The following is a 25,741-nucleotide window of genomic DNA, read 5'->3' as shown; positions in this document are numbered from 1 at the left end:
AATCTTTATATACCATCTGTACTTATTCCTATATAATAGTAAGAAACAGTCGGGAATTGGGAAAGGAGAAAAGAAAACATGAAACCACTATTTCTAGTCCCCACTGCTATCATCACCACCATCATCTTAAAGGGAACATTATGAAAGTGGTGCATAAGGTAGGTGAGGAGAAAAAAGCAAGCACGGACATATTACCTAACAGCAAGGAAAATGATGTGCTCATGATGTGCAGCCTGATTTCAGGAGCATGTAAAAATAACTTGGATCTTTTCTATTATCACAGGGAAAATGTGAGCTCATGTTATAATAAAATAATTTCAAAGATTTTTTCCCCACTATCACACCTCTCAAGTACAATCAATTTTAAAACAAATTACCAGATGTTCTTGGTCAAACTGTTACACACTGTAATTGTTATTCAGATACACAAGATAAACATGGATAATTACTAAGGAAAAAAACAGCAAAAGATCTTTGCAGTTTCATGATTCTTACCTGTTCACTCTCCTAGGACACTTGTCTGGTTTAATATCTACCTCATAGAGGTAGACATCAATCTTTGGGATTTCAACTTGAAAACAGTTAGCCAGAAGTTTAATGGGTTTGCCCATGGTGCCATAGCCAGGTCTTCTGGGCACCATGAGTAGGGGCTGGGCCCCAGCGGGTCCTGCCAGGGGAAGGGGAAAAACAAGAGTCACAGTTATAAGCTGTATTCCAAAGCCTTGTCGACCAGAGTATATTAGAATTTTAAGTACAGCTGATAATGGCTAAAACTTAGTTCTGCAAGATGACATCATTCCTAACACTTCAACTTCTATCACCCCAGATTTCCTCTCTTCATTAAAAATAAACACACAGAAAACTGTATGCCTCTGAAAAACTGTTCTGCAAAGGGCACAAACCAAGGTGACCATGAGCAAGCACAAGTCAGACCTAAAGAGTGTGAGACCAACAGCAAAGTAAAGTTAAAGAAAGTAGAAGAAAGGGCAGGGCATGGTGGCTCATGCCTGGAATTCTAGCGCTTTGGGAGGCCAAGGTAGAAGGATCACTTGAGCCCAGGTGTTTGAGGCTACAGTGAGCTCATTTGGTGGAGATGAAACATCATTTCCACCAAAAAAATACAAAAAAAAATTACCTAGGTGTGGTTGTGCGAACCTGTAGCCACCAGCTACTTGGGAGGCTGAGGCAGGAGAATCACTTGAACTCGGGAGGTGGAGGCTGCAGTGAGCTGAGATCACACCACTGCACTCCAGCCTGGGCAACAGGGCGAGACTCCCTCTCAAAAAAAAAAAAAAAAAAAAAAAACCCCGTCACAGAATGACAAACACTATATGATTTATATGATTCCACTTACATGAGGTACCTAGAGTAGTCAATTTCATAAAAAACAGGAAGTAGATGTGTGGTTGCCGGGAGCTGAGACATGAGCAAACAGGGCATTGTTAAATGGATATAGTTTCAGTTTTACAAAATGAAAAGAGTTGTGGAGATTGGTTGCACAACACTGTGAATGTACAGAACACTAGTGACTGTACACAAAAATAGTTAAGATGGTAAATTTAATGGTATGTATATTTTACATTTTTTATCAAAAAATTTTAAAGAAAACCTAAGTGATATCCAGCATTAAATTTTTGAAGCTCAAAATACAGCTTTGTTAATCAAAATTCAAACAATAAATTAATAAATGACTATTATCTGAATAAACTAAAAATTACATTTAAAAAAATCTTAAAAGTACTCCAAATAAATTAAATCCACAATTTAAAATACTTCCACACACATACAAAAAGATTCCAGATCCAGATGGCTTCACTAGAGAATTATACCAAACATTTAAGGAAAAAAATAACACCAATATTATACAAACATTTCCAGAGAACAGAAAAAAAGTAAACATACCTCAATACAATTTATGATGCCAGAAAAATTCTGGTACTAAAACCTGACAAACACACTATAAAAAAGGAAAATCATAAGCTAATCTAATTTATGAATATACATGCAAAAATCCTAACAAAATGTTAAATTAAATCCAACAATATATCAAAAGAATGAGTTTGTATCAGGAATAAAAAATTGCTCTAACTTTTTATTCAGTATAGACAAAAATAGACTAAAATGCTGCCTGAATCATTTGTTTTTAAATTTTGCTTTGTGTTTTTTAAAAAAATCTCTTCAGAGGGCATAATCTTTCCTATCCTAGCCTGAGGTAAGTAATACTGTACAAATTCTGTACTAGCCCTTAGTACTGGCTCTGCCAATTATCTAATCATTTGACCATCACCAAATACTCTCCCTGAATTTGTTTCCTGATCTAAAAAATGAAAATACTTGACCTGCCTCCTTCTTATGAAACTTGTCAAGATCAAATTAGAAAAAGCACAAATTCTAAAATTTATCAAGTTCTGACTATGTCTCGGGCAATGTGCTAAATGCTTTTATTTTCCACCATGCCCGGCTAAGTTTTTGTATTTCTGACAGAGATAGGGTTTCACCACGTTGCCCAGGATGGTTTTGAACTCCTGAGAACAAGTGATCTGCCCACCTCAGCCTCCCAAAATGCTGGAATTACAGGCATGAGCCACCACGCCTGGCCTGCTAAATGCGTTTACATGCATTATCTCATTTAATCTTCATACCAACCCTATAAAGGAAGGAATCATTTTACAGACGAGGAAAACTGAAATAATTTGCCTAAAATTTTTATAGCTAATAAGAAGAATTGGGATTGTAACCTGCCATGCTGGACTCTCTGTTCTGTTCCATTAGTCATTTCTTTCACCAATACCACACTATCTTGATTACAGCAGCTTTAGAGTAAGCCTTGAAGTTAGATAGTGTCAGCTCTCTGAGTTCTTTTTTTTTTTTTTTTTTTTTTTGAGGCCGAGTCTCGCTCTGTCACCCAGGCTGGAGTGCAGTGGCCGGATCTCAGCTCACTGCAAGCTCCGCCTCCCGGGTTCCCGCCATTCTCCTGCCTCAGCCTCCCGAGTAGCTGGGACTACAGGCGCCCGCCACCTCGCCCGGCTAGTTTTTTTTTGTATTTTTTAGTAGAGACGGGGTTTCATTGTGTTAGCCAGGATGGTCTCGATCTCCTGACCTCGTGATCCGCCCGTCTCGGCCTCCCAAAGTGCTGGGATTACAGGCTTGAGCCACCGCGCCCGGCCCAGCTCTCTGAGTTCTGAGTGAAAAAGTGTTATGATCTGATTTTAAAATGTTTTTTAAGTATCATTCCAGCTGCTGTATGAAAAATTATATGTAAGGGTACAAGCAGGGAGACCAGTCAGCAGGCTATGTGGCTGTCTAGGTGAAAGATAATGTTGGCTAGGATTACAGTAGTACAGTTAGGGGAGTAATATGGATGTGGAAAACATTCAGAAGGTAGGCCTGACAGGAATTGTTAAATGGACTAGATATGGGGTATGAGGGAAAACATTCTCAGGGATTTCTGGTCTGTACAACTGAAAGAACAGAAGAGTCATTTACTGAGATAGGAAAGACTCAGTGATAGTAGCAAGTTTAGAGAGGAAACCAAGAGGATTTTAAGGACATGCTAAATTTGAGGTGTCTACAAGTAGATGAATAGTAATCAGTTAGATGAGTGTGGAGTTCAGGGGAGAGGTCCAGGCTGGAGGTGTAAATGTGGGTGTCCTCAGCATATAAATGTTATTTAAAACCACTGGATTAGAGATCAGACTCTAACATGGATACAGAATACTAACCCCTAGGATACTTCCAATATTTAGAAATTAGGGAAATGAAAACAGCAAAGGAACTGGAAAAGTAACAGCCAACAAGGTTAGAGAAGGACCTGGAGAGAGTGGTATCCTGAAAACCAAACGGGGAAAATTGTGTTTCAAGAAGAAAATGTCATTAGATGTGGATGAAATAAAATGAAGATTTGGGAACTACTGGGTTTAGCTAAGTCTTTGTTGACCTTGATAAAAACAATTCCAGTGAAGTGCTTGGGACAAAAAACCAACTGTAGTAAGTTCAAAAAGAACAGCCTGAATTTGATCAAGCCCTTGGATCCACTAGCAGTTTATAGGAAATTCAAAGGATTATGTTAAATTACATTGTAAAGATGGAACTAGCAAAATCCAGATTGTGAAAAATTCTAAAAGGACAAACAACCCATACATTGCAGAGGAGAAAAACAAGGAGAGAAAACTTGCCGATTAAGATACTTAAAAGACATATCGATCAATCACAATGTGTAGAAGTTACTTGGATTTTGAATCAAAAAATTTTTTTAGGCCAGGCGTGGTGGCTCATGCCTGTAATCCCTGCACTTTGGGAGGCTGACACAGGTGGATCACCTGAGGTCAGGAGTTCAAGACCAGCCTTGCCAACATGGTGAAACCCCGTCTCTACTAAAAATACAACACTTAGCTGCGTGTCATGGCGCATGCCTGTAATCCCAGCTACTCAGGAGGCTGAGGCAGAAGAATCGCTTGAACCTGGGAGGAGAAGGTTGTAGTGAGTCAAGATCATGCCACTGAACTCTAGCCTGGGCAACAGAGGGAGACTCCATCTCAAAAAAAAAAAAAAAAAAAAATTTTTTTTTAAAGGCAAACAGTTTAAAAAATAATATGTGAGACAAGTAAAAATTTGAACAATGATTAGAACATTTTATGAGTGATTATTCTCATTTTGCTGTGATAACGGTACTGTATATTTTAAGAGTCCATAACTTTCATAGTTGCTACTAAATATGAATAAAATCATATTATGTCTAGAATATACTTCAAAAATATAAAGGAGGGAAAAATAGAAGAGATGTGATTGGACATGGGTTGATGACTGGGTTTGGGTGGTGGGTACAATAGAGTTTATTATACAGTTCTGCCTATTTGTATACATCCTAAAATCTCTATAGTAAAATATCATTTAAAAAAAAGAGAGAAATGGCCATTTCCTTTGCATGTGTCATCTCTTTTCACTATCCTATTTTACAGATAAGAAAATTAAGGTTAAGGAAGATTAAATGCACTGCCCAAAGTAGCAGTTAACTTTTTCTGATAGACTTTATTTTTTAGAGAGGTTTTAGGTTCACAGCAAAATTGAACAGAAGGTAGAAATTACCCATATGTCCCAGGCCTCCTGCCCCCACACAGGCACAGACTTCCCACTATCAATATCCTCTACAAGAGGAGTACATTTGTACTCAAACCTACACCGACACATCATTAATAAATTTCAGTTAATTTAAGAGCCAGAATCTGTCTCTAAAACCCATGCTTTTCACACTATATCACACTGTCAATTTTTCCTCCACTGTCATTATTTTACCTTGTGTTTTTTTTTTTTTTTTTGTACCTTATGTTTTTTAAATAATTTGGCACAAAGGGAAATTCTGTTGCATAATAAGCAATGAACAGAACTCTATAGATACTAATCAAGTTTAGTATCCAGAAGATATTTTAATGTAAATTAGCAGATGAAACAATTCTGTCAATATAATGAATTATACTTCCAATGAAGCATATTTTAGTTATTTAACAAATACACGTACTGCCCACTAGAGTTGAAAATATAGCTACACAGAAATATAAAGCACTATGTGGACTTGCTCTCTATATCAAACTTTTCTTTCAGCAGCTATTGTATGTACTGGATAATAACTAACCAAACTAAATTTCAAACACAAAACCATACATTTTCAAAGCATGTGTCCATGTTGTTCACTCTTCTAGTAATCCAATATGTATCAGTTGGAAAGTCTAAAGCTAAACAATAGCCTACAGCAAATGTGACTGATGAAAAACAAGCAGTGAATAAATCAAAATCAACTATAACATATACTATAGCCAATTACCAAATTATAGCTATTCACTGGGAATGTTTTCTTTAATATTCATGGAATACCTATTTCAACAATTCTACTTCTAAGAATTTATCCAAAAGCAAGCACTGGACCAGTATACAAAGACATATGTACTAGAATACTTACAAAGTTTTAGTCATAATAACAACAAACTGGGGGCCGGGCGCGGTGGCTCAAGCCTGTAATCCCAGCACTTTGGGAGGCCCAGACGGGCTGATCACGAGCTCGGGAGATCGAGACCATCCTGGCTAATACGGTGAAACCCCGTCTCTACTAAAAAATACAAAAAACTAGCCGGGCGATGAGGCGGGCGCCTGTAGTCCCAGCTACTTGGGAGGCTGAGGCAGGAGAATGGCGTAAACCCGGGAGGCGGAGCTTGCAGTGAGCTGAGATCCGGCCACTGCGCTCCAGCCTGGGCGACAGAGCCAGACTCCGTCTCAAAAAAAAAAAAAAAAAAAAAAACAACAACAAACTGGAAAAAATCTAAACCACTATCAATGAGACTGATCAATATACAGATAAAATTAAATGCTATGTACTCAGTATAAATAATTATACTGTTATACAGATGTAAGTAATGATATGGGAAAGATGACGCATTACTAAGTGGAAAAAGTAGGTTAAAAACAATTCGTATGATAAACAGACAGACAGATGGATCTCTGGGAAGATATATAAGAAAGAGTTAACTATGGTTTTATCTGGAGGATAGGATCATATTTTCATCTTCATTTGAGACATTCTTATTTTGTTTGTTTTTTAAAGTAATAAACATGTGGTTATTATTTTATAATCAGAAAAAAAAAATGCATTTTTGGGCCGGGCGCGGTGGCTCACGCTTGTAATCCCAGCACTCTGGGAGGCCAAGGAGGGTGGATCACCTGAGGTCAGATCTGGTTCAAGACCAGCCTGACTAACATGGTGAAACCCCATCTCCACTAAAAATACAAAAATTAGCTGGACGTGGTGGCGGGCACCTGTAATCCCAGCTACTAGGGAGGCTGAGGCAGGAGAATCACTTGAGCCCCGGAGGCGGAGGTTGCAGTGAGCCGAGATCATGCCACTGCACTCCAGCCTGGGTGACAGAGCAAGACTCCGTCTCAGAAAAAAAAAAAAAAAAAGAATACATTTTTGTTTTGGAAAAAGAAATATACTCTGTTGATCTCAAAATATAACAATGAATTCTCTCTGATTTTATACGTGTTAAGTCTGCAAAGCTAAGCAGTAAACAGCATGGAACTTCAGGAACCTCCTACCTGCTAATTCCACTTTTTCATTCAATGAATCTGTCCAAACATACTGCACTTATTACTAGGCTCACTACAATTAAATAATCACTTATAGAACATTCAGCCAGTTGAAGGTTAAGCTTATCAGATGGCAGCAGGGAAACAATTTATTTCTTTTTTTGAGACGGAATCTCACAATCTCACACTGTCGCCCAGGCTGGAGTGCAGTGGCGCGATCTCGGCTCACCGCAACCTCCGCCTCCCAGGTTCAAGCACTTCTCCTGTCTCAGTCTCCCAAGTAGCTGGGATTACAGGTGCATGCCACCATGCCCGGCTAATTTTTGTATTTTTAGTAGAGACAAGGTTTCACAATGTTGGTTAGGCTCCTGGTCTCGAACTCCTGACCTCGTGATCTGCCTGCTTCGGCCTCCCAAAGTGCTGGGATTACAGGTGTCAGCCACTGCACTCGGCTGGGAAACAATTTTTTTTTGAGATGGAGTTTCACTCTTGTTGCCCAGGCTGGAGTGCAATGCTGCAACCTCAGCTCACTGCAATGTCTGCCTCCTGAGTTCAAAGGATTCTCCTGCCTCAGCCTCCTGAGTAGCTGGGATTACAGATGCCTGCCACCATGCCCAGCTAATTTTTTGTATTTTTAGTAGAGACGAGGTTTCAACATTTTGGTCAGACTGGTCTCGAACTCCTGACCTCAGCTGATCCACCCGCCTCAGCCTCCCAAAGCGCTGAGATTATAGGAGTGAGAAACAATTTTTTTTTTTTTTTTTTTTTTTTTTTGGGAGGGGGCCTCCCTGTTCGCCCCGGGCGGGAGTGCAGTGGCGCGATCTCGGCTCACTGCAAGCTCCGCCTCCTGGGTTCACGCCATTCTCCCGCCTCAGCCTCCGAGTAGCTGGGACCACAGGCGCCGCCACCTCGCCCGGCTATTTTTTTGTATTTTTAGTAGAGACGGGGTTTCACCATGTTAGCCAGGATGGTCTCGATCTCCTGACCTCCTGATCCACCCGCCTCGGCCTCCCAAAGTGCTGGGATTACAGGCTTGAGCCACCGCGCCCGGCCAGAGAAACAATTTTTAAAAGGCATTTCCTCCCTTGAAAATAAAAGGGGACATTTCCGTTGTTACTAGCAAGAACCCATTTTGCAATCTATTCTTTCACCATTTTTAAAGTTCACAGAAATACTATGTCTCTCTCATATTGTTAGAAGATTCAGAAATCAGTTAAAATTACCAAGTATTAGTAATGACTCAAAAGTAGTATTATGTAAGCCTACAACTGAGAACATATTCTCGTAAAATTTCTTCCACAAATGAAAAACCTAAAAATATAGGTGGGCATAGTGGCTCACTCCTGTAATCCCAGCATTCTGGGAGGCTGAGGCAGGAGGATCACTTGAGCCTAGGAGTTCACGACCAGCCTGTGCAACATAGTAAGACCCGTCTCTACAAAAAACATTTTTTTAATCTAAAAATATCTCACATCAAAAGACTGTAGATACCACGTTCTGATTGCCCAAGAACTTGACAATTTGGAAATGATGTATAAAATAACTGGCTGACGTAAAACAAGGAATTCTAGGCCAGGTGCAGTGGCTCATGCCTGTAATCCCAGCACTTTGGGAGGCCGAGGCGAGTGGATTACCTGAGGTCAGGAGTTCGAGACCAGCCTGGCCAACACGGTGAAATCCCGTCTCTATTAAAAATACTAAGCCGAGATCCTGCCATTGCACTCTAGCCTGGGCGACAAGAGCAAAACTCTGTCTCAAAAAAACAAAAAACAAAAAACAAAGAATTCTTCATTTCCTTAAACTGACATTTCAGACTAATGCATACAATTTTTTATTGTAACCAAACCACAAAATGCCCACATTTTAATGTATAAGAGAATGCATCAGTTGTGTGACAAGGTTTTGCTGAATCTCAATAGTTTTTTTTTTTTTTTTTTTTTTTAAGCAGTGGCTAGCCAAAGAAAGTCATTAATATTAACACAGATAATGGCAGAAAACCACAGAAACTCCAAATACAGAAAGGCTGTTCATGTATCCTAACAGCATAACCATTATGGCTGAAAAACCACACAATATTCTTTCTCACATCTGTTTTGTTAATGAGCCAAGAATGAGGGTCTATTCAGTATCCAAGACAACTGAATTAGAAGGTAGGAATGTCTGGTAAATGCTGTTCGTCTCAACAGTCTGAGAATAAACAGGTCTGGAAAGGATACTGATCTTAAATAATCTTTTTAGTTTTACCTTCCTGAAAACAGAATTATCACTTTGGTATTTTTTTCCCTACCCATTAGCAAAAACAAAAACTTATAAATTACTTTTTAAGATTCTACCTCTAATTACTGTAAGATAATATGTTTTGATAGATTAATATTTTAATTCATCTTTCAGGTAGACCCTCAAGTATTTTAAGAATATAGAAACCAGTGTGAAACTAGATGGCTATATTATAAAGCAAAATGGTATTCAACTAGAATCCATCAGCTTAGACAATTTGGCAAGAATTCTACTCTGAGCCAGGGTTTTTCCATATACAACAGAGAATTCTTCCAGGAAATGTCCCCTTTACAGGGCCCCAGGCCTCTTTGCATACTGTCAGGCCAGGCAGTAACTAAAAAACGCAATGTTCCCATTGGAAGATATAAACTAACATAAATTAATTCTAAATTACCAACTTATTATATACATTTCTCCAAAAAAGCAAAATGAGGTAGCATCTAGATATCTTTTCATTCATTCTAATGGCTTTCCTAAATAACTTAATTCCTTAATTTTTAAAAAACTAAACAGATTAGTTTAGAATTTGGTTTAAAAATGTAAAGAATGGTTATATGAGGCTGACAGAATCATGGGTAATTTTTAAAATGTCTTCATGTTAACTCAATTACATTTGAAGGTTATCTATGTTTTCTCCCTTAAGTCTTTGTTTAGAAGAAAAAAAAGTTATTTTATGTCTCATTTTCTGTTTTTCCTCGGAGTCTCTTTCAATGACAGAGAAGAAAAATTCTAAACCAAATATCAAAACAATCTTGCACATTTTTATAAGTCCCACTGCCAGTCAAGTTCAATAAATATATATTTTTTAAGTCATAATGGTCACTCCAGGGCAGCACAAGCCAAAATTTAAGTGACAACCCAGTAGAAAAACCTTTATCATTTTCAAAATTCATGCCCACAGACAGAGCAGTAATTTGATTTTTTTTCTCCAAGGCAAAGAACTACAAGTGAGAAAATTTATATAATGACAAAAACATTTCCCAAAGTTATTAAAGAAGATTGTTTTCTGGGAGGCCGAGGCAGGCAGATCACCTGAGGTTAGGAGTTCAAGACCAGCCTGGTCAACATGGCGAAACCCCGTCTCTACTAAAAATACAAAAAATTAGCCGGGCACGGTGGTGTGCACCTGTAATCCCAGCTACTCGGGAGGATGCGACAGGAGAATCACTTGAACCCAGGAGGCAGAGGTTGCAGTGAGCTGATATTACGTCACTGCACTCCAGCCTGGGCGACAGAGCGAGCGAGACTCCATCTCAAAAAAAATAAATAAATAAAAAGAAGATTGTTTTAAATAGTAAATTTGGACCCTGATGGCATTATATATTTTAGTAGGTATTTTTAACCCATAATTTTTATCTACATCATTCATATCCCAATCTTGAATTAATTCTAGCTTCCCATATATGCAACTTTTATTCCTTTGGAACTTGGTTCCAAGTAACTTTTTAAAAACTTTTATTATTAAATAAGCACAGAACTCTAAAACAACTATTTTCAGACAGGAATTTAAAAGTACAAATAAGAAACAGTCTATTCACTTTTGCAAGACTGTATAAAACTTCCACCAAACATCAATTTGCATGTCATTAATTTAAGGTAAAAGTAAATGTTTTTCTTCCATTATAAAGTGTAGTTCCTCTGTCCTAAACGCTAGTCTAACATTATCTGAAAACACAGACTAGAATAGTATGGACCTAAAAAATGAGTATTCAGGAGAAGTAATATCATCAAGCATCTCTGCCGCTCCCTATTTCCATCTTATTTAGAACTGAAACACAACCTATACTCTTAGTTCAGCAGTAATTAGACCACAGAAAATGGTGTTTCATCAGATGTTCTCCTAACTAGTCACAGACACAGACGTTAAACTGTTGATTAATTTTTAACTAATTGAGCCTTTTCTTGTTAAATCAAAGTTCTGATGGTACTAAATCAGTAGACTGCACAAGATATCCTTAAAAAGCATTCAAAATATTTCATATGAAAGAACGAATACTAACTTATATGGTATTTGTATTCGAGGTTCCCTAATGTAAATAAATTTAACAGTTTTCTATGTATCCACCGAACAACTAGAATTTAAAATATCCTATCACAAGATGATTCCTGAGAATCTCCACACAAAAGAAAAACTTATGATAGAACTGGAGAGCCAAGATTCAATATTGACTCAATAGACTTTTTGAGAACATTTATACTAAAATTTTAAAATCAAAATATATGTCAAATTATGATTTTTTTTTTTTTTTTGAGACAGGGTCTTGCTCTGTCACCTAGGCTGGAGTGCAGTGGCGCAATCATAGCTCACTGCAATCTCTGCCTCCTGGGCTCAATCCATTCTGCCTCAGCCTCTCAAGTAGCTGGGACTACAGGCATGTGCCACAATTCTCGGCTAATTTTTCTGCTTTTTGGAGAGGCAGGTCTCACTATGTTACCTAGGCTGGTCTCCAACTGCTGGGCTCAAGGGATCATCCTTCCTCAGCCTCCCAAAGTACAGGCATGAACCACCACGTCCAGCCTAAATTATGGATTTAAAATTTAGTTGCACAGCTATGCTTTCAACTTTACACTAAGCATACCAATTATATATAAGTCTCAGGAATAATGAAAATTTTGTTTTTGATAACGTCAATCTTGAGCCAAAGTATAGCTTATCTTCATTAGGCTACCTTCAATCACGTATAAACTGTACTGAAGAAAAAACTTTACTTTTCAAGAGACCCAAGCATACAGTTGATAATCTAACTACACACTTGCCCAAATGTGAAGACAGCTAAATGGGTATCTATTTCAGCAACGGGACACCCAAAAAAGAAGAGGTAAAATGTATTTTCTGAGCCTTACTTGGCTAGTTGTACCAGTTGACTAGGTGGTTTGATGTTAACAAATGTTTTCTAAGACAACGTCCATATATATGGGCACAATATCATATGAAAAACCCTAAGGAGATAAAGCAAAAACTTTAAAACTTTTTTGAAATATCTTTAAAAGTTTTAGGATGATTAATAAAGGGTCTGACTTTCATGATTTGTTTTCCAGACTTGACAACAGGACAGTTATGTACAAAGATCACCTATGGTCCCAAATAATCACATTTCCTGTGCAGTAAAACAGCAGTATGGTAATTTTTAAAAAAGGGCAGGACAGTTTCAGAAATACACAAATCAAAACTGAGTAAGAATCTAAATCTTTTCACAATCCAGACAGACTTTCTGTTTTTAAGACGATATGGGGCAAGGCGAAACAATGGAGCATGAAAAAGAGATATAGTAGAAATTGATTAGAGAAACTTCCATGTAACAAAATTTGTTTAAAAAAATTTTTTTAACTCTCCCCATCTCACCTCCCCAGTTTGAGTGCTTTTTTGCATCCATTTGACACTTAATACTCAATCTATTCAACAAAGTTCTTAGCTATCATTATGTCACTGGTTTCTTTTACATAAGTTTTTCTTATATCAAATTGGCAAAAAGAGATATGGAATTCAGGAACTTGTAACACCATTAGTAACAAGACAGTCCCGCAAATATTTTGAAAATTAATTTACGAACTTGTGATCGTCTGAAGCATACTTTCAAATTTAAAATGCCAAGCATGATCACTTGTTAGGCAAACCGTTATGCAACACCTTTCTGTCCCTGAATTAATTACTTTAGAACCATAAAGAGTACTTTTCCTTTTTTAAGGACAAGTACTAACCATGTTGCAATTTTCTCTTACGACTGCAAGACTGCTTTCTTCCCCGCGAAGATAAAGCAGTTTTCTTAAATTCCAAATTTCCAGGAATATGACAACTACTTCTCTAGGGAATAGAGAATGAAACAAAAAATGCTGTCAGCAATTTTAAGATCCACCTCCTCGTATAAGCAGTGATCCAGGCTGCTATGACATTTCCAAGCTCCTCAGAAACTATCTACCATGCTGCCACAAACAACAGAAAAGAACTTGAGGGTGGGAGCAATGCCGTGTTGAATTTAACATTGCACCAACACCTCCTTCGAACTTAATTTGAAGTTATCCGTTATCTCAGTGTATCTTCACAACTACCCTAAGAGGTAGGTAAGGGAGCTGGCTGGCTGCCCAGCCTCTACGGAGCACACAAACTGGCTAAAGGACAAGAACTCCAACTAGACAATGGCAAACCATACTAAAGTCTAGAAAAAGGGTACTCCAGCAAAGAGTAATACCGCTTAGATAACCCCAAACTTAAATCCTCCAAGCGTTTCCCCGCCTCGCAGTTTCGCCGACTCAGGGGCCCCCGGGGAACTGCGGCTGGGCTGCGCGGAGATCGCAGGGGAGCAGGGCGAGGGGCGGGAGACCAGGGGATGCCCGCCCGACGCTCACCTCGCGCACCTGGGCCGGGCGGGAGGAGCAGGGAGACTCAGAGGACAGTAGCTTGGTGACATCCCCTACCTGGCCCAGAGACTCTGACTCACCTGCGGAGCCGATTTCCATTCATGGAGCTGGGGGGAGTGCTTCGAGGGAGAACGGAGCCCGCCACTGGGGGCAAGGAGGCGGCCCGGGGGGCGACGCCGCGCGACGGACACTCTCACTCGGCCCCGAGGCGGGGGCGGCGACGGCTTCCCCTGAGCAACCGCACTCCGAAAGCTCTGGGCCGGAAGAGTCGCGGACGGAAAACGGCACGGGACTAGGCGAGAGGAAGGGGAGACGTGAGGCGCGGACACAGGGGAGTCCCGTCCGGAAGTTGCATCGCCCGCAGCCGCCGACGCTCCCACCGCTCCTCCACGACTGCGGGCCACCGCCGCCGACCTGCCCGGGGCCGCCCCGGAAGCCCGTCGGCGTCAGTTCCGCTGCCTGGCTTGCCCGGCGTCCTCGCCTCGCCTCTGGGCCCCGAGCCGTGCCGGAGCGACGTCGGGGCGGGAGCGGCCGGCGCGGAGGACGCCGGGGAAGCGTCCGGGAGCCGGGCCACATGCGGCGGGCTCGGCCGTCCCCCGCGGGGCAGTGCCGGCTGGAGACAACCCGAAGGGGCAGGACTCCTCATGCCGCACGAGTGGGGGCGGTGCCTGTCTGCGGCGACGTCGCGGCTGGCGGCGGGGCTTACCTGAGGAGTAGCCTACCTGGAGCTGGCAGGTGAAGGACCCAAGCCTGCCGCAAGGCCCCGAGCCGAGACCGCTGGGGTAGGGCAACCCTCCTTCCTGAGCCCCCGCCACGCCCAGTCCGAGCCGCCCCACGCGCCGCCTCCTCACAGGCGGTCAAGTGACCACCGCAATTGACCTAACTCCTAGACTGCTTTAACGACCATTTTTAGGATTAAACAAAATGTATTATAGTTTGGAAAAGATGACTAACGAACAGGACACTACACAAACAGATCGAGTAATTTCCATGTTTAAAACTCTTTAATAGCGCCTCGTCACACTTCGAAAACCTAAACTCCTGTCCAGGGTGAAAACGCACGGCGTAAACGGGCCCCGCCTGTGCTACAGCTGTACTGCTCGGCTTCCAATTCCCCCAACGGGCCAAGCGCTGCTTTTTTCTGACTTGGGGCTTCTCTGCTTTTGGTTCCCTTGGCCAGGAACCCTCTCTCTCCTCTCCACCCTCCCTTTACTCCCCACCCTACAGTTTCTTTTTACGTCTCAACGGAAGACATCTGAGACGCCTTTTCCGGACCACCCATGGTGGGGCACCTGTTAGTCTACTACAGTATTGCCTTGGTAGCCCTTTGCCCAGTCTGTTATTTACTACTTGTGTGCCCCCCACCCCACTTGAATGTCAGGCAAATAGTAGGTCCCTAATAAATATTTGTTGCCTTAATGAAACATGATACTATTTTATTCAGGCTGAGGAATGATTCATAATTTCTCCCCATGTCCTTATGCTTCAGTAATACGGTTTAGTTTTTGTTTTTTGTTTTTTTTTAATCAAAATAATTTTTTAAAGAGGAAAAGGAGAAAGAATATCCTATCTTCAGTTCCCCTCACTGTGGGACTTTGGATCAGTCACTTGATCTCTTTGGGCTTCAATTTTCTTATCTGAAAAATTGAGAGAACAGTATGTACCTTACACAGTTGTAAGGTTAGGGAATGTACATAAAGCACAGAGGAAACCCTCCCCAAATTTTAGTGAATAACAGAAGTATTTACCATTTTAAAGCACTTACCATATAATATTAAACACTTAATAAATGTATGGGACTCAAAACCACATCTGACTCCAATTCTGTCTTACTTTCGGCTTCCTTCACATCCCTACCCCCGTGGCTGAAAATACCCTCCCCAATTTTAAAATATCAAATTAAATGTCACCAGATGAAACACTGCATCTTAAAAGTCATTTTTAATCCTCGACTGTACACAATCCAAATCTTGGTAGCAGCATCTGACAGGGTAAATACCAACTCTTGTGCAAGGGTCTTTTATATCCTCAACCCCTCTGATTCTGGAACTGGTTCCCTAAACAAAGGCAGACTTCTTCAGCTTCTTCCAGAATAGACAATAGACATGGTGACAGTGATGAACCCTTGAGATCGGCTAGTCTTTTTCGACATTGACGGAGCAGAATTTACACCCTCTGATTCACTCCATCTCAATAAATGTCAATGATGCCTTTCTATCTACTTCTGCTATCCAGGAACCCACCTCTTTAGAGTGAACGCATGTGAAAGGCTCATGATTTGTAATATCAAGAAGTAGGAAGACAAAGAGGTTTGAAGGATTCTGCCAAAGGCAAAGCTGTATGAGGCTCTCTCCTGACTACATGTACACCCTATTTTTGGATAACTCATCCCCAAGTGAGTCTGCTCTTAAGGGTACAGAGCAGGGTCATTGGGTATTACCTTAACTCCCATTGCCCCAGTACCTAGAACAGTGCCAGTGCCTGGCACATAGCAGCATTCAGTATATTTGTTGGATTGATGGATGGATAGATAGATGAATAAATAAATAAGCTTCAAGAATGGGGCTCAGCAAACAAGCTAAAACTCTGCCCTCATACCTGGTGACACTGGTTGTTCTGAGAAGAAAGAAATACAGAAATAGTACAAAATTTCAGGTGCAGAGAAATCAGTGCCCTCTGAAAGTTGAACCTCCTCAGGAGCCATCAAATACCCAGTGCAAAATTTCCTAAAATATGACACAAAAGTATAAACTAGAAAAGAAAAAAGCAACAAATGGAGCTTTAATAAATTCACAACATTTTAAACTTTTGCTCTTCAAAATGAAAAGGCAAGCCAGACTGGGAAAAATAGATGTAAAAGATATAACCAACAATGGACTTGTGTTTAAAATGAATAAAGAACTCTTACAACTCAATAAAACTCAATTTTGAAACAGGTAAAAGAGGCTGGGCCCAGTGGCTTATGCCTGTAATTCCGGCACTTTGGAAGGCCGAGGCGGGAAGATAGCTTGAAGCTGAGAGAGGCCAGCCTGGGCAGTAATAATGAGACCGAACTGCTACCAAAAAAAATTTTTTTTTAAAAAAATTAGCTGGGCATGGCAGTGTATGCCTGTAAGCCCAGCTACTCAGAAGGCTGAGGTGGGAGGACTGCTTGAGACCAGGAGGCAGAAACTGCAGTGAGCCGTGATCGTGCCACTGCACTCCAGCCTGGGTGACAGAGTGAGACACTGTCTCAAAAACAACAAATACAATGGGTAAAAGATGTGAACAACAAAGATACGGGGATAGTAAGTAAGCACATGAAAAGATGATCAATATCACTGGTCACTAAGGAAAGGCATAATCAGCTACCAAATACTCAGTGCATGCAGGAAAGACAGGGTGGCCAGCTGCCACTTTAAGCGCCAAGTTCCTGCCCAGTAAGTCAGGCTCAGGGACACACAGTGCACACTTCCCTCCCTGCTGCCACTATTATTCTACTCCACTTAGGACTTTCTACTCCTAGGCTTCTTGTGTGAGACAAGAAACATCACTGGATGAGGACAGCAACTCAGTAGAATCTTCTCACATGGGCCAAGATTAGAGTCACCTGGGCACCTGAGTTCAAATCTCTTGTCCTAGACCATCAGTTTCCACAAGGTAGAAAGTAAGTTACTTTACACTGTAGCAAGATACAATATAAAACTTGGGCTTTAGGGACAGACACAGCTAACACTGAAGGCCCTCTCTTGCTGTGAGCCTAGGAAAGTCATTCAGATTCATGTTTCTCATCTGTAAAAGTTGAAGTACCTTTGAGACCAGACGCTGCTTATCCAATAGCCCTTATCTCCTTTCTTGCTGGTAGACATGACTGGACTTTCTAGTCTACGTGACTCAAAGGATAATTCATTCATCTAAGCCACTCATGATGGATGATCTTACTTGCTTTGCCAATGACAGGAGTGAGATGACCCATTTCTAGCAAAGCCATGAGGCCGGATATGCTGGAGCTTCCAGGAAAAGACTTCCTTGCTTTAGAAGGACACGGAAAAATTTGTCTCTTTTGCCAGGCATGGTTCTGTCAGCATTTCCTTCCCGGAATTACAGTAGCCATTTTGGGACCATGAGGCGAACTGGCGTAAGGATAAACAACATGGAGGATGGCAGACCAAAAAGATTTCAAGAAACTAATTCTTTGGTGTTATCACTGAGCCACTGAATTAACCAACCTTGGAGTAACATTAAATTAGGCTTTCTTGTCATATGAAATGATAGTTTTCTTATTTAAGAAAAATTTAATCAGAATTTTGTAATATGCAATTGAAGATAACTGATAAACTATTTTGCATGTAAAGATGCTGTAAGATGCAATTGTATAAGATACTGTAGAAAACACCTAGCCAAGTACTTCAAAGCACCCAAACAAACCCTTCCTCCTTTTGCAGCTCACTCTCATTAATAGCTCACAGGCCTTTTCCAAAAACCTGGCTAAAAGTTCCCACTGTCTCTTTTAAGAGGAAAGTTCCCTGCCTTTGGAAAATGGGGACAAAGGATCAAAGGCTCCCTAAAAAGGTCCCTCAATATTATACTTTGTCAAAAAAAAAAAAAAAAAAAAACCCCAAAACAAAAAACCATTGCCAAGAGGATGGTGGTGAAGGTGCTACAGTCCAGAACAACAGGATAGTATGTTCCTGCAGGGTAAGCCACAAAGGCCTAAAAAACCCTTCTATGATATACTGGAGAAGGCAGTTGTGCGTAAGTGGAAAACTAAATGTGGCTAATTCCCCAGCATATCCACTTTTCCAGCTCTTCCTTCTTGACACAGCTGCTTTGACAGAGTACTTCTGTCATGCTCTGTGTGCCTTCTAAGCCTGCCTAGGCATTTCTCAGCCTATCATCAGAGGAATAAATGTCTGCAAAGCTAGGAACAAAAAAGGTGAGCTAATTTTCCAATTCAACATTACTTCCCATTCAAGCAGTAGACAGCAGCTTAAGGATGGCCCAGACTCAGAACTTCCAACTAGTCTTTTCCTTGCACTAACTCTTTCTTTTAGCCACCAAATCCAAATTGCCGTGAGATTCTGGGATCTGCTACACCAAGAGATACCAAACAAATACCCAGGCTGACTACCCCAAGGCAACTGCTAGTCCAGAATGTGCTCCAGAGTATTCTGCCAACTGACAGAGCAGAAGGAAGGGTGCTCAACTAGTAATGAAAAGGAATGCCCAGAGGTGCCAGGACAGGCCTTCACTGAAAACCTTGAGCTCCAGGACCAGACAATGCAGGCTCCCAGTCTTTTTTAACTTAAGTAGCAACCACAGGCAAATCCTGAAGGCTTTTCAGTATCAATCTTTTCTAAAACTAAAGGTTATAGCAAAATTTGCCATAATCATCATCCTCCCATTCCCCCTGCTAAGTACTTTATTTCTGCCTCACTCGGGGTCATAAATATATGTCTTATTTCAACTGGGCAAAATCTGCTCCATGTCTAATCTGCTCTTCAAGTTCAACCAACCTCCCTAACCCTTGCTGCTGAAAAGAAGCATGGGGCTGGCTAGCTCTTTCCCAAGGGAGTCTGCCAGGTGATAGCCACAGGCCAATTCACAACACTTGGCCTCCAGAGGAATGCTAGGTCAACGTATGTACACACTGGCTACCACTGATGATTTCTCACTGGGCCCTCTGCCAGAATCCTTCTCTGAGCCTTCTTACCCCCATGCATTGAAATAACAATGCTCTAGCAGTACCAGGAAGAATGCCAGAATTTACATGCTTGACAATTATACCACCAGCTTAAAGTACAAAACCATAAAACCTCCAATTTGGGGTGAGTGGGAAAAGACAATGATAATCTGGTTAAGTATCTGCTTACCTAAAGATTTCAGGAATTCTGAGTTCATCCTGTGTACTCCTATCACTTCTTGATCTGCTGCCCACCCAGCCCATACTCATAAACTACAGACTACTAGCCTATTTCAATTCTATTTGCACATACTGATCTGTTGGTATATGCCATGACCCTGAGATGACAAAAATGAAGAGAATATAGCTTCTGCTCCTAGGAGTTCACAGGCTCTAAAGAAGACAAGTTATGGAAATAAATATAGTATTCTACTATTATCTAGTACACTGGAACAAAATTAGGTTTTGTTTATTCTTTTACAATTATCTCCTAATTGGTGGTAGTTGTGGGGAACTTGAAAGTCCTAGTCTTAGCCATTTTAGAATTGGTTTTTCCAATGCTCATTTTCAAGAAATACTGGAGAATAACCTAAGTAGGTCATAGAGTTATAAGATCCCCAACAGATGGGGAGCAGAAAGGTAAAACACACAGAAAAAAAAGAACTCCTTCTCTGCAGCAGTTCATGTTGTTAATCACACCCTTCATGAAACTTCTACTCTGATTTCTTCTCCTACCTCACTAAACTGGTTAAACAAAGAAACAAAAAACCCACAAGCTTTCTACCAGTGATCTGTCACCTTAAGATCTACTTCCTTGCCCCATCCTTTAAACTGAGTTTCTTAGGGGGTTGTATACTATGTTTCTCTTCTCTTTTCCTAAGCTAACTTGTTCATGCCTATGGCTTTAACTACCATCTATATGACTCCCATATCCATAAATGCAGTTTTAGTCTTACCTGAGCACCAACCTGTGTTTACTGGACACCTTACCCTTATTGCCCCAAAAAAACCTCAAAACTCAGTCTACACAACATTGTCTTTCTTCAAAAAACTCCCCACCTTCCTTCTACAGTCTCCCCCTGCCACCCCCATCTTGACTGGCAGAATGTCCCAACACACTCCTATGCTCAAGGAGAAACCTGGGAGCTAACCTCTACTCTTGTCTTCCACCAGCCATCGAGTCCTACTAATTCTATCTCTTGTCTCTCAAATCTGTCCCTTCCTCCCTATATTCGTTGCTATAGTCTTATTCCACTCCCTCATTATCTTTCTCCTATGCCAGGGGACCAGTTGGCTAGTCATATCCCCCACCAAACTTAATTCCCTTAATGAGACAGACACTATTTTCCTCATTTTGAATTGTGCCTGCCCTCCCCACAATACTGCTGGCACAGTACTTTGCATGTTTGTTGAATGAAGAATAAATGGAGGCCCTGTGAAGTATTCCTGCATAACAATCTACAGTATTATTCTCACCTAAAATCTATTAGAGATGTAATCAGTCCCAAAAGTTTGTTTTGCTGGTAGGAAAAAAAGAGAAAGACCGCACTTCAGAAATAGAAGCCACTGTTCTTTATAAAACACAGAATTGTGCTGCTGCTGCTGCTGCTGCTGCTGCTGTTGCTTGCTTCAGAAGGAACTGTACATTACAGCTGCTGGGATAGTTTCACGATGGACTGGACAAGGTACAGCTCAAAGCAGGACACAAACACAAGTCTCAAAGGGAAACAAATGCAAACAAGTACACAGCTGTGGGGATCCAGAGACATTTCCCCATCCATGCTGGACTTGAGAGGGATAAAAAGTTTAGAAACTAAAGTGAAACCCAGAGTAGTCACACATGCCCACCACATGGCTGCTAAGTGCAACATCACACACCAATTAGGCTGGACTGTGTGCACAGGAAAGTAATTTCATTTTTCCTTATTGCTACTACACCAAGGGACTCAGTACATTTGACGAATGTCTTTACTTGCACAATTCTTGGAGGGTTTCCTATTTTCCTCTGTAGAGAAGGAAATCTCCCTTTCCCACCTCATTCTGTTTTGTTTTTAGCTCATTCCTTCCCCTCCCTTTCTTGGATGCCCAAACAGCAGCCAGAGGTTCTAAGTCAGTGTGAGTAGAGTAAGGGGAGAGCACCAACCCAGCCTCTCTCCCTGCCCAGGGAGAAGGCAAGTCCTATTAAGTTGGAGGAAAGAGAAAACCAGAAAATACCTCCTTCCCAATCTGCTTAGAAGGCCAAATAGTAAAAAGTGCCCTGCATATCCCTGCCATGATCAGATTTTAAGAAGGAAGGTATTCCAGCTACCATCCTGGATTGGCCTAGGCCCCATATATAAATAAAAATAACTTCCCCCAATGTAGTTTCCAAAACTGCCTTTTGGTTAGTTTGAGATGATTTTTCTACCCTGAAGGGGAAGAAACTTCCAACCTTGTTAGTTCACAGGATTCCAGGTCCAAAATTGTCCCACCAGCCTTACAGATATCCTATGGGCCAGCTAATAGCGTGCCCTTGTCTGCCCATCTTGAGTGCTGGCCTTATTCACAAACAGAAGAAGAGAAGTATCCAAAAACACTGCTGCTTAGCTAAATAGGAGGCCACAGAGAAGCTATCTAGCAGGTGGGCATTAGGAGCTTTTTAGGGAAGTTTCAAAATTCTAGGTACCTTCTTCTTCGGCTTTATGTTAAGCATAAGTTCCCAGCAACAATAGCCCCAGGCTTATCCCTGGAGGCCAGTGTAGCACCTCAATCCCTAATGGATCAGGTTGGACTGGATAAACAATCAAAGAACAGGGCTCTCTCCTTTCCCACCTTTTATTCAAATTCTCTCCATTCTCTTCTCATCACTCTTTCCCTTATGTCCATCCCCTAACACTCAAGCCCAGGATACCCAAGTAGCTCAACCCTAAGACAATCTCAGAAAAGGCAGGCCCCAGGTAAAGAGAAAAAGAACCAGATTTAGTAAAAGCAATGAGAGAAACCAGCTCCAAGGAGTGGACAGGTGTGGAAAATGCCAGAAACCCTCCTGACTTCACACAAGTTGGGCAGGTCAGTTGCTCTTCTCTAGTATAAGCTTGAGGGCAGTCCAGCCCAGGTGAACATCTCTGGGCTTGGGGAACAGGTTCTTGGTCGTCTGCAGTCAAGGAGCTAAGCCTGACCTTGCCAGCTAACAGTGGGATCATTGCAGCCATGCAGAGATTTCATTATCACATAGGCAGGCAGGCAGGCAGGCAGGCAGGCCGGCCAGCAAGCAAGCAGAGTGAATAGTAGAAAAGGGAAAGGAAGCCAGGGAAAAAGAGAAGAGGAAAAGGAAGGCAAAACAGTGGTACAAAGGGAGCAAGAGACCCATCTAAGAGGATGAGGCTGGGGGTCCCCCAAGCACTTCCTTGAAGCTTGGGTAAGAAGCACCACTTAAACCAAATCCACATGAGCCAAAGCTTGCTGCCAACACCACTTCTCCATCTGCATCCACCACCTTTCAAACAAGAATAATCCTCAAGGTCAGGGTTATTTTTCAAGTCTCAAAAATTATTTTTTTACAAAAAAATCAGAGTAAGAAGTCATTTCTTGTCATTGCCCAAAGCTGATTCTCTTGCTTTTTTATTTCTTGAATGGCATATGCCATGCCAAAGGGCTAAAAATGCATTTCAAGCTCAAGCCCCAGCTGATAACCAACTGGAGAGAGTGAGGCAAAGAGAGAAAAGGAGAGAACACAAACTTGTTGCTGGGAGTAGAGGCTGCCACCTGCTCCCTATGGACATTTGCAAATGCTGGTGAATGACTGGACCCTCCAGGAATAGTGCCCTGATCCTAGCCCCAAAATGTACCCAAGTAGAGAACATGCAGAGCCCACTGTCCCAGAAGAGCTCCCCTCCCCAAAGGGTGACAGAACACGAAGTAGACTGTATATGAAGGCAATGGACAGGGCAGATGGAGTGTTAGCATCACTCTCTTTAGGCACTTGTGTAAGGAATGTAGGCTCTCCAGTGAGCTGCCTCCTCCCAGAGCCCTCCATTCTGTTCTTCAGCTGGGCTTGTGCCTATAGGGCACCCCATGCTGTAGCCAGCAGGAAAAAAGTAAAGGAGGAGTTACTCAACAGTCCTGATGCTTTCTCCATAATGAATGTTTGTGCTACGTTTTGTGAGTTGCTGAACAATGTAGCCAACCAGAACAGAACCTGGGACAGATTGTTTTGCATAGCAAATCCGGGTCATACAAGGGCAGCTGAGGAGAGGAAACGGTAGTTCTAACTCTATAGGCCAGGATTTAGACCCTCCTGCCTCCAGCTGGCCTCCAAGCCTGGGCTAGGTCTAAAGTAATCATGGCTTCATCACCAGATCAGATAGATCCAAACCCAGGCTCCTCAAAAAGAGGAAATTCCACACTGAAGTTGCAACTCCCCATCCCAAGCGGTGGGGCAGGAAAAAAATGAACAGTCAAGGAAAAAGGGCAGGGGGGGATGCTTGCTTCAAGGCCAGCAGAGACCAAGCTAGAACCACCACCTTCTCCAGTCCTGCAAGACAGCCAAACCCCATGTCTCAAGACAAAAAGAAGAAAAAAAGCTCATGCCACCCACTCACATGCCCTAGTGGGAAACCAGGAAAAATTCATTTGTGTAAACAGAAGCAATAGGGAGCAGCAAAATTCCCCAGCCTGTCCACAGGACACACTGGAATCTAGGATGAGCCAAAGGGTCAGAGGACAGTCCAGAGGAAGGAAAAAGATGCACTTGCAAGAAAGAGTGCAGGACAGTGCAGAGGAGGGAGGCTACAGCAAGAGAAAGGTATTATCTGCACAGAGGAAGGATGGAGCCCGGACCCCATCTTGGGGTGATAACCACCCCCTCCCTACCTAGCCAGGTCAGAGAACAAATCAGGTACACAGTTCATTCTGATGGCTCAATGTTTCCGGGATATAAACTCATCAGGCATGGGAAGGATTTCCAAATTTTGGCAATACACTCAAGTTATGGTATAAAAATAACATTTTGTTTTCTCTCTTTTTTCTCATTTTAGACCTAAGAGTTTTTTGTTATAAGACACCCCAGTTAAGAAATATTGAAACACAAGAGACTTGACCATCAAGGGAGAAAAGAAGCCAAGAGTGAAAAATGCTATGAAAGTAACTCCAGACCTGGGTGGGGTGGGAGGTAGGAGGAACAAGGAGAAAAGGAGGCATAAGTGGAAAGGCCAGGGGCCAGTCATCTCAGCAGCTCCGAGACTTGTCATGTTTGAAAGTGCAAATGTCAATGGATTTTAACCATCTTGAGGTTGTGATCTTTTAAAAAGCTCAATGAATGAGGAAGTCAATTCCTTCAAATGCAAAATAGCTGGCTTTCTGGCTGGAGGTTTGTTGGGTCTGGGGTACTTCTTCCCCATCTACCTCCTCTCCCACCCCCACCCCATTCCCCAAAGAAAGGTACAAAAGGTTGCAGTTCTGCAGCATTACCGTTACAGGGAAGGCACTGGTTACCCACCAGCGGGCGGAAGGAAGACAGGGTCGTGTCACTTCAAAGCTAAGTGCCATAGTGCCTTAAGTATTACTAGGGGCTGGATGTCTGTCAGGGAGGAGAAGTAAGGTGGGGCAGAAAATGTGGACAGAGAGGAATAAGGGGAAGGGGGGATGGCAGCTGGGGGAGGAGCAACCAAAACCATTAAAAAATCTTCCTACAAACTGGATTCTGAACCCATTAAAACATCTAGTATCCTAAAATATTGATCTGGGTCTGGTTTCATTTTTCTTCTTAAACAAATCTAGTCCTTTTCTGATTAAGGCTCCTAAAAAATCCTTCCCTCCTCCCACCCACTTTCTCAAGCCCCTCACTTTCCCATCTAAAGTATCAAACCCAAACCTAACCAGCTTTTGTCTGCAGGGCTACAGAGTTGACCTTACCAAGCTGTCAAGCATGAGTCTTTAGCACTGTGAGTCACATGAGACACCTGTGTGTATGGTGGGCACCAGTGCTGCCCCTTTTGGTCCATTGGGGTCAGGGCCAGATGTGACAAGATGGGGTGAGGGGTAGGGGACATGAGGTTGATATCAGAGATTTCTGGCTGGTGGTCTGTCTTGCTGGCCCTGTTCCCCACTCTTACACCACCTCTACAGAAGGAAACAAGGCGTCCTACACTCCTCCCTACCCCACCTCCCTCCTCCTTGCTTCCTCTGGATTTGGGTGGCACAGCTCCTGGGGCTTGGAAAGCTTTCTTCTATCCAGTGAGGTAACAGCGTTCTGCCTTCAAGCGAAGTACATGGTGCGCAGAGTATCCTGATGAACCTGCACGGCTTTGGCCAGGGCCTGGGGGTCCCGCCCATTGCTTTGCCCCGATATGTGGCTCCCCTCTCCACTGAAAAGGAAAAAATGAAAGAAGTCCT

The 25,741-nt window shown here is 42.0% G+C and overlaps 2 protein-coding genes across 9 annotated transcripts in view; both read right to left on the bottom strand.

Annotated features, from left to right (window-relative positions):
* Nucleotides 1-14,139, bottom strand: part of LOC101005189 (argonaute RISC catalytic component 3) — a 141,777-nt gene extending 127,638 nt beyond the window's left edge. For 2 of the 5 annotated variants that reach the window (XM_021939319.2, XM_003891585.3), the window contains exons 1-2: nucleotides 13,788-14,139; nucleotides 496-667 (exon numbers count right to left, since the gene is read on the bottom strand). In XM_021939319.2, the coding sequence (XP_021795011.1) occupies nucleotides 496-667; nucleotides 13,788-13,806 (191 nt within the window). In that variant the 5' untranslated portion in view covers nucleotides 13,807-14,139. Of the gene's footprint in view, nucleotides 1-495; nucleotides 668-1,354; nucleotides 1,662-13,787 lie in introns of those variants that run through there. The other 3 variants (XM_017959710.2, XM_021939329.1, XM_021939325.2) reach the window with 2 other exon arrangements.
* A 1,083-nt stretch (nucleotides 14,140-15,222) lies between these two features.
* The window catches only part of AGO1 (argonaute RISC component 1), a 47,814-nt gene continuing 37,295 nt past the window's right edge, over nucleotides 15,223-25,741 (bottom strand). For 2 of the 4 annotated variants that reach the window (XM_009204714.4, XM_021939353.2), the window contains one exon: nucleotides 15,633-25,713. In XM_009204714.4, the coding sequence (XP_009202978.1) occupies nucleotides 25,605-25,713 (109 nt within the window). In that variant the 3' untranslated portion in view covers nucleotides 15,633-25,604. Of the gene's footprint in view, nucleotides 15,345-15,629; nucleotides 25,714-25,741 lie in introns of those variants that run through there. The other 2 variants (XM_021939350.2, XM_003891583.5) reach the window with 2 other exon arrangements.

This window comes from Papio anubis, chromosome 1 (assembly GCF_008728515.1).
Source record: "Papio anubis isolate 15944 chromosome 1, Panubis1.0, whole genome shotgun sequence".
NCBI lineage: Eukaryota > Metazoa > Chordata > Mammalia > Primates > Cercopithecidae > Papio > Papio anubis.
This window is presented reverse-complemented; position numbering and strand designations above follow the sequence as displayed.